The sequence below is a fragment of the Balearica regulorum genome, chromosome 7 (genome assembly GCF_011004875.1).
Source record: "Balearica regulorum gibbericeps isolate bBalReg1 chromosome 7, bBalReg1.pri, whole genome shotgun sequence".
NCBI lineage: Eukaryota > Metazoa > Chordata > Aves > Gruiformes > Gruidae > Balearica > Balearica regulorum.
Window position 1 is genome coordinate 18,277,589 of NC_046190.1, and position 15,066 is coordinate 18,292,654.

The window sequence follows — 15,066 nt, forward strand, 5'->3', positions numbered from 1 at the left end:
CCTTTAAAATAACAGGCCATCAGAAATTTATGAAAACACCTTCTAGGTAAGGGGAACATTTTACAGTCCTAAAATAATTGAAAAATTTTCCTTGAAATTCCTGTCTGGAATTTGCCTTAACTCACCTTTCAACTCAAGAGTAAAATTCTGCAAGCTGAATTATTTTTTACCTGGAAAGTAAAATTGTATTGTGGTGGTCCTAAAAGAATCAGAGTAGCAGAGAGATTCACAAGGCACAACAGAAAAGGAAAGAGAAGTGGTGTTAGTGCAGAAAAAAATTGTTTCAGTGGTATCAGTTTTGGATGACTTCATGGTAAGAGAGGCAGAGCCATGACTGATAAAAGGAATGGCTGAAGGTCTGTGTTCCTGTAGCTTTGATTCTGTACCCACCAAAGCATACACCTACTTCTAGCTCCTTTATTCAGAACTGCTCAGTCTGTGGAACATCAGGCTGCTCTAACCCTCACCAGTGGACAACCAGGTAATGTTCTATCATATGCTTTCAGTAGCTATTGAACAACTGAATTTATTCTTAAGCTACTGGGTGAACTTTACCATGGACAAAAAGCTATATTTTGATGTTTACTATATGAAAACAGAGGTCCAAATGATTAACATATTTCCTTTGCTTTCCTGTCACAAAGTAACTTTGTTCCATCTGGCTTTCCAGAAGGTTGCCTATGTTTCTGACAATTTTGCTGTCTAGATAGTCTCTCAGAAGTCACGGATCTGAAGAAGAAAGTCAAGCATCAAATGTTAAAGATTACCTGAGCTGCTAGAAGTGGCTGTGTGTCTTCCATTTCAATTACTGTATCCTGGCGCGGTGCAGCAGAGAGTAGACTAACTGTAAGCCAAAGATTTTATTAAGGCAATATGGTGTAGGAAAAATCTCTTACTAAACATTTTCATCAGATTTTAAATCCAAACAGATACAGAAAATGTAAAATAATTCATTGGCTGTATGTTTGATCCTTTAAAGAAAGCAATTAGTTGACATTTTTTGGTAAAAATACAGAATATATTTTTATGCAGAATTGTGAGCATTTCTCAAATATATAGAATTAAAAAAAAAAAGAATAAAACTTGGAAAAATAGAGAGGAAAATGTCAGAATTGTATTCAGAGCATTCTTGCTCGAATACTGGATCTTTACTTTGGTACTTAGTGCAGGGGTAATCTGCAGGTAGTTAAATTTCAAGTTGATACTAAAGGGGAACTTCAGGGAACCAGTACACTAAGTCTGAGAGTGGACTTGCCTTTGCACTATGTCCTCTTATGCTCCATAGAATATTGCACTAATTAATGCTCTGAGTTAGATTTTTTTTTTCTTTTCAGATCACAGTATCTCCAAACAAGCACACAACATGAGATGGCTATTCATCGGCAGAGTATGCAGAGTAAACACTGAAGATTGGTTATTCTAGCATCTCATAAGAAAGCAGAACTTTTCATTTTCCAGCTGTATACCTTTCAGTTGTGGTGCAATGTCTTCTTTAGTAGTGTAGGGGTCACAGCGAAAGCTTTCCAGTAAATCAATAGTACACTGTCCCACGATGGGCTTCCGTCCAAATGGTCTGTGGTCAATTACTTTAATAACAAGAGATGGACTGTATAACTCCTCTTTTGGCAAAAGCTAAAAATGAAAGGTTAGAATGTGTTTATAATGCAAACAAAAGGAAAATTAAGACTAAAGATTCCCCCCCCTAAATCAGAGCTGTTACTTCATTTATTTAATATTGAACTACTATGTTTTAGGGCTGTATGCTGAATGAAAATTTCTAACCTTATAATATGATTCAATAAAAGTCAATAAGAATAAATTTAATTGCCTCAAATCTTGAATTTTCTTGACTCTTGCACAGCTCCCATCAAATTAGCCACACATGTACAGGCAAATTGATGCCTTTTCAAATAAATACATATACTGCACTCGATTGTGCATATAAAATTGTATAATTTATCAATGACTGTTTATATGACCTTTATTAGAATTTTCAGGCTCAGTAAATTGCTACGTTAAATCAAAAAAGGATGCGCAAGATTTTCTGTTCATTCTTGCATAACAAACCCTTGACCTTTAAAGGTATAGGATAACTGATTTTGTTATAGATAGCTGGCATATAGGTTTTTTCAACGTACAACTTTCATGAAGAGAACAGAAGATGGAAAATTTGGTGTCTTTTTGAGGTTTTTGATCACCACAGATTCCACCCTTTCACCCCCACACTCCACAATGAGACTCGGAGACATAACAGGTGCCAGTTGGTAGTTTTTCATATTCCGCAACCCCCAAGCCAGAATCTGTAAAATAAAATCCAATATAAGCAAAAGTGAGAGAGATATCAATATGCGTAATATGATACTCAAAAAGTAGGGAAGAAGAAATGAAGCCTTTTCAATAATAAAATGTGACTTGCAAAATATTTCAAGGTGGTAGTTCTAGGAAAGTTAATGGAAAAAAAGAAAATCAAAAACACTTAAAAAAATCCCTCACATTTCTCACTATGAGGTGAGGGTTTTTTTTTTCCCTGAAGCAAATACACAAACTTACTATATAGAGGATGAGATGACTGTACTTGTATTCAGTTAGTTTAAGAATAAACCATACCTCAACAGCAGTGAGTTGAACTACTGGCCTGATTCCCTGAGGTACCATGTAAAGCTTTGGTGCTCTTTGTGATGGAAGAATTGGAAGGTTGGCACCACCCTATTGACACACAAACACGTATATTAGTTTCTGTCATCTTCCTTAAATGAAATACCTTGCAAGTGTTAAGACAATTCTTCACATTATGACTCACTGTGAAAGGATATATATCACACTATATTGTATATGCACACAAAAATATATAGAAGAAATGTATACCTTGTCCCTCAAAATAAGTTCTGCAGCAAAAAGAATGTCTCCACTTGCTTTGCCATTATTTATTACAGGATACCAGAGCAGTTTTGGTGTGATGTCCTCTTCTGGGATTGACTTGACCATGGGAGAACAAACACTTCTTCCAAGGAATTCATCTTTACCCTGCAACCGAAAATGGCAATCATCATAGCCATAAATGTTATTCTCAATTAGTATCAATAAATAAGAAAGCAGTCAGGGTAAAAAGCATTCACCTACCACTTGGTCACTGTCAAAAAGTTCAATAACAACATTAGGTGGGTTTTGGGCTACTGTCTGTGGGTCCCCATAGATCTCAATTTCATTAAATATTAGAGTTTGGTCCCATGTAGGATTTAGAGTTGAATGAATGATCTCAGTTGTTTTGCTTTGATGGAGGAAAGAGACGTGAGCATACGGATCTGAAATGTCATACAAAAATTAATAGCATAGAGTTACAGACAAACAAAATCCCATCAAGCCATAAGGCATATAAGCACAATTTTTATCAAATACAGTATATTATTTTTCTTCTGTCATTACCAGTTCTATAAGCCATTCTATATAAAAGCCCACACATACACATAATTTACATTTAATAGAGCAAATTCCATTTGCTTCCTAAATAGCTTCCTTTATACAAGTCTTGATTAACAGAGTAATAAATGAAAATGATAAAACATCTTGCAAAATCAGAAAGAGAACCTGAAAACTAAAACAAAACACTGGCTATACTAATCTCCTCTTAAATATTGTCTGTAGAAGCTTTTTTTTTGTTGTCTCCATTGATATTCAACTGTACAGCCTCATAAATAATACAAAGAAATAATTCTAGTTCTGACTAGTTGCCAAACAACAAGTTCTCCCAGGCTATATTGGTCAGATCAAGGTTTGGTTTCAAACATACTTATTTATAGCAACCTCTTCTTGTGAAACAGCTGAATGATTAAAGTGGTCTAGACCCAGTGTTTGGCAGGTCTAAATCATCAAGAGCTTTGTAGAAGGTATCTGGTGATGGTCATTAACATTTCCTGTACAAATTGCAATTACTAAGGACTAGAGGCTATTTTAAAGGTTATCTTTAGGTCAGCTTCAACAGCTTCTGGCCAGGTACCTGAAATTTGGCTAACTCTTCAAACTAGTTTTAGAGGAAAATAAAATGCAGATGTGCTAGTTTATGTGTGACTGCATATGAGCTACCTATCTTGAATTCTACATATGCAAATTAGAAGCATTTATTATTGTTTCTTTATATCGCTTTTAAATGCTGCATATTGAAGGAAGCCCAGAAACACACAGGCAGCTGTACAAAACCTCCTCATTTCAGAAAAGAGCACTAAAATATCTACAGCTCTATATCTTCTGTAACAAATTAACAAATGCATTACACTTAATTATTAATTGAAACAGTGAGAAAAAGAAGGATGCATATGCAGGTTGATGGGAAAAGAAAATTCTAAGCCGCCCATTTCATCTTTATCATTGGTTGAACTTATGTAAAGGAAGTGTAAAGTCATATTCTTACAGAATCTAATTTCAATTCGCTCTCTGTCTTCCCAGTGGAATTTTAATTCTAATAAGCAAAAATTAAATACTTGATAACCTGAGTATTGAATTAGCCTGACTACAAAGATGCCAAATGGATACAACACTGTTGGAATACCTAAGAGATGGAAATAAAAGGGCAACAGGTACACTTGTATAAACAAAAGCCATGCTTACTAGTAAGGCACGGGGTAGTTTTCTACAAGTTGATCTCAATGAATTAATGTAAAACACTGAATGCTGAGCAGCGGTTGGCGCCATAACAACCATCCAGCTTTCTTCATCCTTGCTTTTGTGCAAGTGTCCTGCAGGACAGCTTAGGAACTGTATGTAGGCTTTGGCTAGAAGGAGAATCTAAGGCACAGGGAAGGGACTGGTCACGGAAAATTCAGACCTTATTTGAATTCCCGTTCCCTCACTGAGAATTTGTTGGTGGTAGCAGGTGCTTCACATTCAGAGTACTTCTTTTTTGGCAGCTTCTGGGGCAGTACTAACCAAATCTGGATCATATGTAATGAAACTGAGACTTCCTTCATGGTGTAGTTTCAGTAGCTGGGACCTATGCAGAGACCTTAAGGATTTAAGATATTCTATAGCTAAATCAAGTTACTAGTTCATCACAGAAGTGGGTTTTCTGCACCATTAGTAGGATTTTTCCATACCTGAAAAACTGTCTTTGTCTAAAGCCATGAGATTTCTTGCCTGGTAGACGTAACAGCGCAAGTGGTAAGTATATACTCCTGTATCAAATAAACAAAAAGAGTTGAACTGCATTATACAGACTTCTTTTCTGCAATGAAGATATTTTGAGTTTATAAAAATGCCTTACACACTTTAACTCAAACACAAGCACTGTAGTAACATTTGGTATTAATACTGGCAAGCTAGCACCTGAGAACATTTGTTCATACAACTTAAAGCAGAAATGAAAAAACTCGCTAATGCTATTTGGGCTTTTTTCACCATATGATCGTCTAAACCCCCTTCTATTCAAAAATTCCTGTTTGAAATGGTGTGATAATGGCCCAGTTGTTCTGATGAGAATCAAGAACTGGGCATTCCTGTGCTTAAGTAAAGTATTCACTAGACCATTTGCAGGGACCTGGGAGTATCACAGTTTTAGCTGTTAGCTCTAGAAAATTATTCTGATTGCAACTCTGTCTCTTTAGCTAAAAGCTTAAAACCAAATAAATAAATAAATCACTGCAGGCAAGGTGGAATAGCTTAAAAGGAAGATGTGAGAGCAACCCAAACCCAGGACAGCACATGGCTGTTACTACAGCTTTTCTTTAAACAATGTCAGCTCTAACCCTTTCAGCCCTTGGAAAAATCTGAGCCACTCATAGCCTCAATGAGCTGAAACCTCTGAACTCTGGCAGGAAAAGGTGCCATTTTCCTCCTATTGTAGTCATTATTTAAAAGAAACTGCAGTAATCTTCCTCAGCTTCTGAAAGACAAGATTTAAGATTTAGGCACCCATTCCCAGCAGAGAGATCAAGCTCTGTGGAGTCCAAAGCCAAGTGTTCCAGTCAGAGATCCTCAAAAAGGATTTTAAATCTTAGGAGTGGATGGGATTGGACTCTATTCCTATTAAGTAACACTGGTGGCTCCCATCTCAGTGTCCCTGCTTTCATGAATCCCATTACAGTGATTCCAAGGCATTTAAAGCCATTCCAGGTTGGCAAAGTTACAGTTTTGTTCACTTTACCAACTCAACTACCTGGTCTTACTGCTTCCTCTGGGTCAGGCATTTGTCTGACCCTGCAGTGAGCTGGTTAAGTGAACTAAACCAGTAAAAAATTAACTGTACATACATCTTCTCTGCTGGCTTAGATCCCTGCATTGTTATGGAGTGACCCTAATGCTAAAAATGCATCCTTTAAAACATAAAATTCAGGGGCTGCAATAGTTAGCTTTAGAATTCCTGTCCCATACAGGTTTTAAAAATGTCGGTGTGACAGTGGACTGAAATATCAAAATAGTAGCCTAAATAGGGCTCTTTCAAGGATCAGATAGTGATTATAAGAGAAAGTATATAAACCCAGATGTAAAACACAAAGAATTACAATTCTGTTTGAGACCAGGGAGAAACAGACATGATTTATAAGAAAGGAATTAAAGAACCTACTGTCAAAGTAGCAGGAAACAAGTGGTGTATTGGCACCAAACACCTTTGTAGCCGATTCCTTGGTTTTGTCTGAACTCTTCCCTTCTCCATCATCAACACTAGTGTCTGCTCCCTGAAGTTACATACAGAAAAAAAGATACTGCATATTTACAAACGTAGAAGGAATCTGATAAAAGCGGACTCTGCGTGGGAATATACAGGTTTCAGTCTCTCCTCCAGTACAAGGAGTAAATGTACTTTAAAAGATGTTTACTCATGTCTGAAGGTCATTTCTTGTTGCCATTGGAGCTGTGCAGAAATCAGATCCAGTCATTTCATCTTATTTTCCAGAATGTCTTATTTCTGGAAATGCACTAGCACTTAATGCAGGAGAGGTTGCAGGTCTTCTGCACTGCTCTGTTGCAGAGAACTGCTCTAAGGCTTTACCCTAGCAATAGCACAGGAAGTACAGTCAGAAGAGAAACTAAAGCAGGGATTTTTAAACTTTGTAGAACCAAATTAAGTGGAGAAAAAAAAAAAAAAATCAACATTTGGTGCAAAAAAAGAGAAACAAACCAAGAAAAAAGGTAAACTTAGAACCAGGCTCAGAATCATTATTTCAGAAAAATGAAGTAGCCTTCTCACATTATTTGCTCCAATTCGTATTTTGGTAAATAGAGCTTATCTATGAAGCTATGTTAACCTGAAAACTTGAGGAATAATTACATTCTGATGATTCTGACATAACATTCTTGCTTCTCCAATACTTCGCTATCCTTTCTTCTGTTTGGTTGTTTATACATGCAAATATTAATCAGGGGCAGCTATTTCAGTGCCTGTTGTTCCTTGTGTTAATGTTAATACATTAAATTATGTGCATGAAAAGCTTGAGCTATCTTTTCACTTTACTTACAGAAGGCTCATCTAGTAATTTAGCCTTTTGCTCTAAATCTCATGTAATGTAATAATAAAGAGAATTTTTAAAATAAAGTAATAAGCATGTTATGCAAGAGTCTCTACTCCGACTTTAATGGTCCCTTTCAGACTTTAAGCAATTCAAACAATATAAACTGCATTAGTTCCTCAGTTATATATCAATCTAACAATTCAGGGACTAAATTAGCTGATATACTTAATTGTGTATTTACTGTAAATTAACAGATTGAACTTTTAAAGACTTTTTTCATACTCTGTCTCTTACCAAAGCACCTTCAAGTTTAAAGATAGCTGCTGCACCGTGTGTCTCTGAGGGAGCCATTTTTCGTCTCCATCGTCTTCGACGGAAAGTATCAGAACTGCGTTGTTTCCAGTGAAATTTCCAGCCAATCAGGGAAGCATATTCCCATCCTTCTTGATCTTCATATGATGATATTCCCTGGAAGATGTAAATCCTTGTTATCCACAGTGTTGTATAAATGTAATGAAAAAAATCAGTAGTTGCTCTGGCAGGCATAATAGTCCCTCATAAACCAAAGCTGGAAATATTAATTTACAAAAAGACAGACAAAAGAAATATAATGAAAAAATACAAGGTGGTTCTAGATTTTTTTGTTTGGTATTAAATTCTATCCTTTTTCAGGAAATTAATAATCTCATGCAGATTTGTTTTAAGAAAAGAAACTCAAACTGTTCCAATGTGCAAGTCTCTGACTGCCTCTCTCTTGCGCTTACCCTTCCTGCTGTTACTGCTTGAGCTAGATCCCTCTTACGTTTCCGCACCAGTCTTCGTCGTCGGTGTGTGTGGTACATTTTCTCTGCAGCAACCCATGACTTTGGTTTAGCGTCTGGAGGAATAGTAATGCCATATTCCCATCCTAAACCAGAATTGATTAGTTGGTTATTTCCAGAAACACAAGCAAGATACAAAGAAAAAAAGCATGGGAAACAGAGTTATTCTACTTCCAGAAGATGAAGTGTTAGTCACACAAGACTATGTGATATTGCAAACCCTAAATGCCCAACAGCTAGGGGGCAACTGATGACATTTTATGATGATGCTATGTTATGATATATATGACAATAAAAATCTCAACGTTGGAACATATACAATACATTTTAAGTTCTCCTCTTTCTGTTCTTGTTTTTTCAAATGTTAGGTGTATTGATATCACATTTTCATACTTCACTGCAGGGAAAACTCATCCTTAATTTTAAATTAATTAGAGAGGAATGTTCCTGTGTACTCTTGCAACTCCAGCAGTTTGGCTTTTAAAGGAACATCAACTATTTCTGATCATAAAACTTTAAGAATTAGTAAACCTGTTACTGTATTTTGGCTTTACATATTATAATTCAGTTGTCGATTATCTAGGACTCAGACTTTTATTTAGATTGATCTCTTATTAAAAAAGTTACTGCAGACTCCTACCAGAGGTTCCAGTTAAGGCAGATATCAGTACTCTTCAAGATAAAATCTTTCTTTCTACTCAAATAGCTATTTATTTCACTTATATTTAAAAGCAATAACTATTTGAGAGTTTTCAGCAGGTTAGAAAAAATAAAATTCATTATAGTTTTCCAAAATTCAGGGCTTCCCAGAATCTTCCGCGACCTTCCCTTTTGCTTTTATTATTAAATTTGTTTTCAAAACATCAAATTAATGTCCTGTAAATACTTTGCCATGAGACATTGACTGCTTTTTCCTTTTGCTGTAGAATCCAAATTATGGTCTTATGAGGTTGTTTATATCACAACTTTCCAAGCTGGTAAGTTTTAATTTAGTATAAGTAACCAACATATAAAAGTCAAAGCAACTCCAGGAAAAATGGTGGCTCTATGCACTTAGGATTTTCTAAGCCAATCAGGTTAGTCATACATCTAATCTGAAAAACTCTGTCTAGCAGCATCAGATTCTTCACAGAAAGACTTTGAGTCTTTCATTTCAGAATTGCCTAATAACCAGTTGCATACTGTTAAGATTTCATCCTGATCAATCTTGCGTGGCTCTCTTCCCACACACATTCAGTGCAGTTATTCTGCTCTCAACAATACACAAATCCTTCACACACTTCCATGGTCTGTGACCAACACAAACAGGTTCCTGATTTCCTGTGATCCCCAAACCTCCTGATTCACCTCAGCATTGCTTGGTGACTCTTTCCCTGGCTAAAGGCTCCCACTTAAACTACCAGATAGATCCAAACTTGGCTTTGCCACATATTCTTGGTGCAATTACAAAGGCTTGATGTCTCAATGTAAGCTTCTGACTTCTCTAAAAAACCCTCCAATTACTGCTACCAATGCACATTTTACAGGCTCGATCCTAACCATTGGACTGCATTAACACTGGACTTGGGAAAAATGTTTTGGAAACTTATTTCAAACAAGGATGAGTTCTATTTCCAAGCTCACTGTTTATACATAGGTTGCCCAACTGGAACCTCTCATGTTAGTAGATTGTTCTTTGCATTAGCCTTCATTTTTTTAATTTATCAAACCTTTTGGCTCAAAATTGTCATCTGCTGCTGCAGTTAAGACCAATGTACAGCTTCTTAGATTAAGTGATTCTCTCTCTAGTAGGCACTTATAAATATGTTTATTACACATACTCTTCAAAATACCAGTCCCTTTTGGTCCGAGGAAGGCTCACTGAGAACAGTGAGTTTGATGGAACAGTGATTAAAATAGAAATAGAAACAGATGCAGACAGTGAACATTTTCTCAATGTCCTTTTATCTGATTCCTTAAGCAACTGTTACCCAAATATTTCCTTGACATTTTTCCATATGGCAACCACTATCATGCTCAGGACATTGCTATGGTCTTGACATGTGCCCCCCTGCAGTATATAGACTATGACAGATTGACCTAATAATCAGCAGATAAACAGTAAATCTTACCATGCTCATCCACTGCTCGATTTAAATCGGATTTCCAAGCATCATCTTCCCACATCCATCCAAGAGGACATGTGAACTCACGTGGCGGTGGAGCTTTTTCTCCATTCTTTTATGTAGGGAAAACATAACAGTTCTGTGCATTAATAGATGAAATACACTCTGTAGCAAATCCTAGAACTCCTTCTCTTAAACCTTTACTTATCCAGGGAAAAAACATAAATCTCACCACATCTGTGTAACTCTCTTCAGCTGCTTTCCATTCCCCTCCAGGATAGCGACTCTCATTTTCATATACTTCATCAATAAACTCAGTATGACCAGCATCAGCTTCAGTCAACAAACTGCAAGTCCAAAGTAAATATAATACTAAACCAATAATATTTTAGCTAGCTACAGAGAATATACAGAAAGAATGTACATAACGTGCACACATGCTGGAATTCTGGATTGTCCATCTTTGTGAAGTTCTCTTTATTACTAGAGTACAGTGTAGCCCTCATCTATATGAAGTCTACTTATTTTCTTAGCATGTCTTCCTAAACCAGAAGTAACTCCAGTAGTAGTAAGCAATAGGAGGAACATTACTCATAAGAATGAGTGACCAGCAGGAGTGTTTTAACTGCTGTGTTATTCAGGACCTGCTTTCAACACTTCCTCTTGGAAAAAGAAAAAAACATCATATATTTAAATGTAGGAAAACCCAGACTGCACATGACAGTTATATGTATCTCTAATTTCTATATACCTAATTATGCACTAAAATTTGGCAATGTACACAATTTTGTTCCCCTTTATGCTGCTGACAAGGCAAATAATCAGTTGGGTAATATTTTTCTAACCTGCAAGTAAAAGAAATTAAATGTACATTAAATCTGACAAAATAGCCTTGATTTCCACTTGTGATTAACTGTGATTCAGAGAGCACTAAACTATGTTCTAAAATGCCATCTGCTGGTCAAATAAAGCAATGCAGATTATTTTCCAATAAAACCATTGCAAGGCATAAACATACTTATGCATTTTAACAGTAGGGGGTTTTTTTCCACTATCTGAGAAAATATCTTCATGTCTGTTATTGCTTTTCTTCATGTCAAACTATTCATTGAAATAAAAATTATTCATTGAATTTGAAAATAAGTCTATCCATTCATACCTATAAACTGACACGATTTTAAAATGGATCAAATAATAGCATGTATTTTTCCTGCACAGTTCTTCTATAGCAACAGTCCTGTTTTTTTGGTTTTTTTTTTTTTTTTTTACCATCAGAACACAAGAATTTAAAACTGGCTGAATCTTTTCTTTTAAGAAAAAATGAAATCATCTCTTTCTCATGCTGGCTTTTGTTTGTGAAACAAATAATTTACCCAGTCTTGTTTAAGGTGTGGCAACACAAATAGCTGAACTGGCACAACTCAGGAGCTGAAAACCTCTAACAGAGCAAGACTGAACCTGCTAGAGCTGGGGGAGGATTGGCACCTCATGAATTTGCTCCACCAGGGAGGAATTGTCATACGGCACCACAGTCTGAGGCTCTGAAAACAACTCCTGCCTTGAGTTTGAGAAATAACCTGTGACAGTTGTTTAACAAGGCCAACGGACCTTCTCAACATTTAGTGAAAAAACCCATCCACCGTATGCGAACAACCATGCAAATGCTGTAACGGTGTCGATAGCTGCAGATTTATACTGGATGCCAGGGTTAAGTTTCTACCTGTGGAAGATCTAGCTATCTAAGGGTCTTGTCTGAAACCATCACAGCAGGATCTGAGAACCTCACATAGACACAAGGGATCCTCACAGTAGCTTTCTCTGAAAGGAAAACTATTATTATCCATTTTTTTAAAGATGGGGCACTGAGACACAGAGAATGTAAGCAATACACCCATCATCACACAGGGACGTCTAAACTGTAAGCTGGTACCTAAGAAATGGATGTATTCTTTCTGTTGTATGTTTTATTTTACTTTTTAAAAAAGGTCATGTTAATTTTAGTGTTATTAACTAGCTTTGACTATTGGCTGGCTTTTGCTGTCCTAGAAAGTTCAGCTTAAAATCTCTTTCTCAGCCAAGAAAACAGAGAGCTTTTACTTTACACTCTGAGATTAAACTCCTTTATTGCCACCTGCATAAAATTAAAAAAAAATCTGACCTTCTTTCAGGATCAACCATCCATTCTCCTTCCCAATTCCAGCCTTTTGGGGGTAGAAAGTACTCTCTTTTCAGTTTGATTTTTCCTGTGACATCAGAAAACTTGTGGCGACCAACCAGTCCTGAAGTACCCCACTTTCCAAAAAGAAGAGCCTGATTTTCATACTGTTTGAGAAGAAAGAAAAAATCAGTACTTTAAAAATAATGAAAAGCTTTTAGGAGAAAGGAAAAAATTAAGAAAAAAGGAGAGATTTATGTAACTCTTATAACTGAAACATTCTACGTTATGGTCCCTTCCTCTGAAATTAAATACTCCCTCCCCACATTACTCTGCAATGTCATCATTAATTTCTTTCTTTAATTTTCTTCTATGCTGCCTGGTAAACAACAATCTACTGCTAAACTACACCATCTTCTCAATTTAATGCCTCTCTACAACTACAGTCAAACATCCTCCAAATTAAAGCTTTGTTAAATAAAATTCCATTACTTTATATGAACAAGTTTCTTCTGTTCCCTAAAGGCATGATCCCCTCATTCTTTTCCATCTCAAATCTTCTCCTATTTATAATAATCTTCTTTTGTAACATGTAAAACTGAATTAATAGCCTTATCATGGAAGCTACTAGGGACATGATTCTGATGTCAGCCCAGTTTATATAGTATATTTTCCTCTATGCTAACGGGATTATTTGTAGTTTATGACGGTCTTGAGTTTTCTGCTCTATTCTGTAAATTGTTGGATTGCTGTATGAAGAGCAAAAAAAGAGATATTCCATAGCCTGTTAAACTCTATACTTAAATAATGGCTTTGACCATTCATTGACTATTTTAAGTGACTTACTACAGCACTACTAAATATTTAAGCATAGGTGCAATGGTGATATAAGCCTCTGTAGAAATGTCTTGTTTCATTAGCTATTATGCCCATGTTGGATTATATGCACCATTAGGTAACAGGGCATATAAAAGACACCTGCAGCTTACCATTATCATTCAAAATCTCTATTATATGCTGTGGGACTACTTTAAGCATTTTTTTCCCCAAATTTGTTAACTCTTACCATTGAAATGTTATCATGTTATAGCCATTTGTCAGCAAAATCTACTGGTTTTGACCAGTTTTTCCTATAACAGTAAGTTTTCTACTGCTACAAAAGAACTATTATTAAGCAAAATCAGTTGTATCCAAGTTTCATTTGTACAAGTGAAGAAGCAATTAAAATAAAAGGGTTATTCACACGCCAAAACATAATGGTCTAGATCCCAATCTTAATTACACTGATAAAAATCTAAAATAAATGTCTTTGAAATCACTCGAGTTAACCAGATTTTTACCTGATTAACCAGTTCAGAATCTGGTCTGAAGGAGTTCATCTGGTAGGCACAATGGACTCGATCATGAATTGCCTTGAATGGGGTTTACTTGTTTCAGTATAATAAATACTACTCTCCCTTTCTGCCCAGCATGCAAAAAAAAAAAAAATTCAGAAGAGCTCCAGTTTCATTGAATTCCTAACACTCACATCCAAATCTAAAGTAAGAAAGCAATGATGGACATACCATTTCTGCAAAAACACTGAACATTCCCTCTGCAAAGCTATTAAACTTCTTTTCAACTGCACTCAGCCCAAGCCAAATGTTAACTCGCAACTCCACAGGCATTTTGACATCTTTTGTCTTGTCCTGTGGGTACTGGCACATGAACAAAAAAGTTATTCTTTGTTATGTTATGCAGGTATTGTAGCTTTCAATAAAATATATATACAATAACATAGAGATATGAGTAATAATAGATGATTTATTTATCTCTCCCTGTACTGCATTTCCTCAAAAGTCAGTAATAAATAGTTCAGTAAGGAAACATTCTTTAAATGGTACCTGCCTAGGGCATGTAAAAACCAAACACAGTAACAGCAGTATCATCCTGTTCATGTATATTCTATCCCAAGTTTCATCTACCAATAAATGTTTAGTTATGACAATAACTTAAAACTCCAATGTTGATGTTTCTCATCAGGAGAGTCTGGAAATGCAGAGATTAGTCAGAATGGTTCAATAAATGTAGAAGCAATGCATCATAACATGCATGATAAGGAGGCTTGCATAAAAACATGAAGATATAGGCTTGTCTGCATTGAAGTATTAATCGATGTAACTACTAATACATTGTCAAACTCTACATGTGCTGTTGTTCTGTAGTCAGATTGCCTTTTTTCTGGTTAGGTTTATTCCAATTAAAGACAATATAAACTTAAATGGAGAAAGGCATTCCTATTGAAGAGTAAGACTCAATGCAGACAGACATACTAGGGAACTTCTGGGTGTAGACACGCTCTATATTACTTGTGGAAAATCATCCAAAACTTTGAATAGGTTTTTGGAACTTCTGATTTATATTAATTATTCCCTCTAAAAGTCTTCATTCACATCCAACCCCAAAAACACCAACCCCAGTAACACTTTAAAAGTCCTATCACAATTTTGATCTCTTTCAGAAAACCTCAGAGTTAGGGGCTGATGCTGGTTCTAACTGGCTTATGA

General features: G+C 35.9%; 1 protein-coding gene across 2 annotated transcripts in view; it reads right to left on the reverse strand.

The window, feature by feature from the left end:
• Positions 1-15,066, reverse strand: part of MYOF (myoferlin) — a 70,914-nt gene that overhangs the window by 15,089 nt on the left and 40,759 nt on the right. For both annotated transcript variants that reach the window (XM_075758248.1, XM_075758247.1), the window contains exons 25-38: positions 14,086-14,217; positions 12,524-12,687; positions 10,598-10,712; positions 10,372-10,477; positions 8,204-8,346; positions 7,734-7,907; positions 6,554-6,665; positions 5,088-5,165; positions 3,121-3,302; positions 2,866-3,024; positions 2,608-2,706; positions 2,139-2,300; positions 1,467-1,632; positions 768-844 (exon numbers count right to left, since the gene is read on the reverse strand). In XM_075758248.1, the coding sequence (XP_075614363.1) occupies positions 768-844; positions 1,467-1,632; positions 2,139-2,300; positions 2,608-2,706; positions 2,866-3,024; positions 3,121-3,302; positions 5,088-5,165; positions 6,554-6,665; positions 7,734-7,907; positions 8,204-8,346; positions 10,372-10,477; positions 10,598-10,712; positions 12,524-12,687; positions 14,086-14,217 (1,869 nt within the window). The remainder of the gene's footprint in view (positions 1-767; positions 845-1,466; positions 1,633-2,138; positions 2,301-2,607; positions 2,707-2,865; positions 3,025-3,120; positions 3,303-5,087; positions 5,166-6,553; positions 6,666-7,733; positions 7,908-8,203; positions 8,347-10,371; positions 10,478-10,597; positions 10,713-12,523; positions 12,688-14,085; positions 14,218-15,066) is intronic.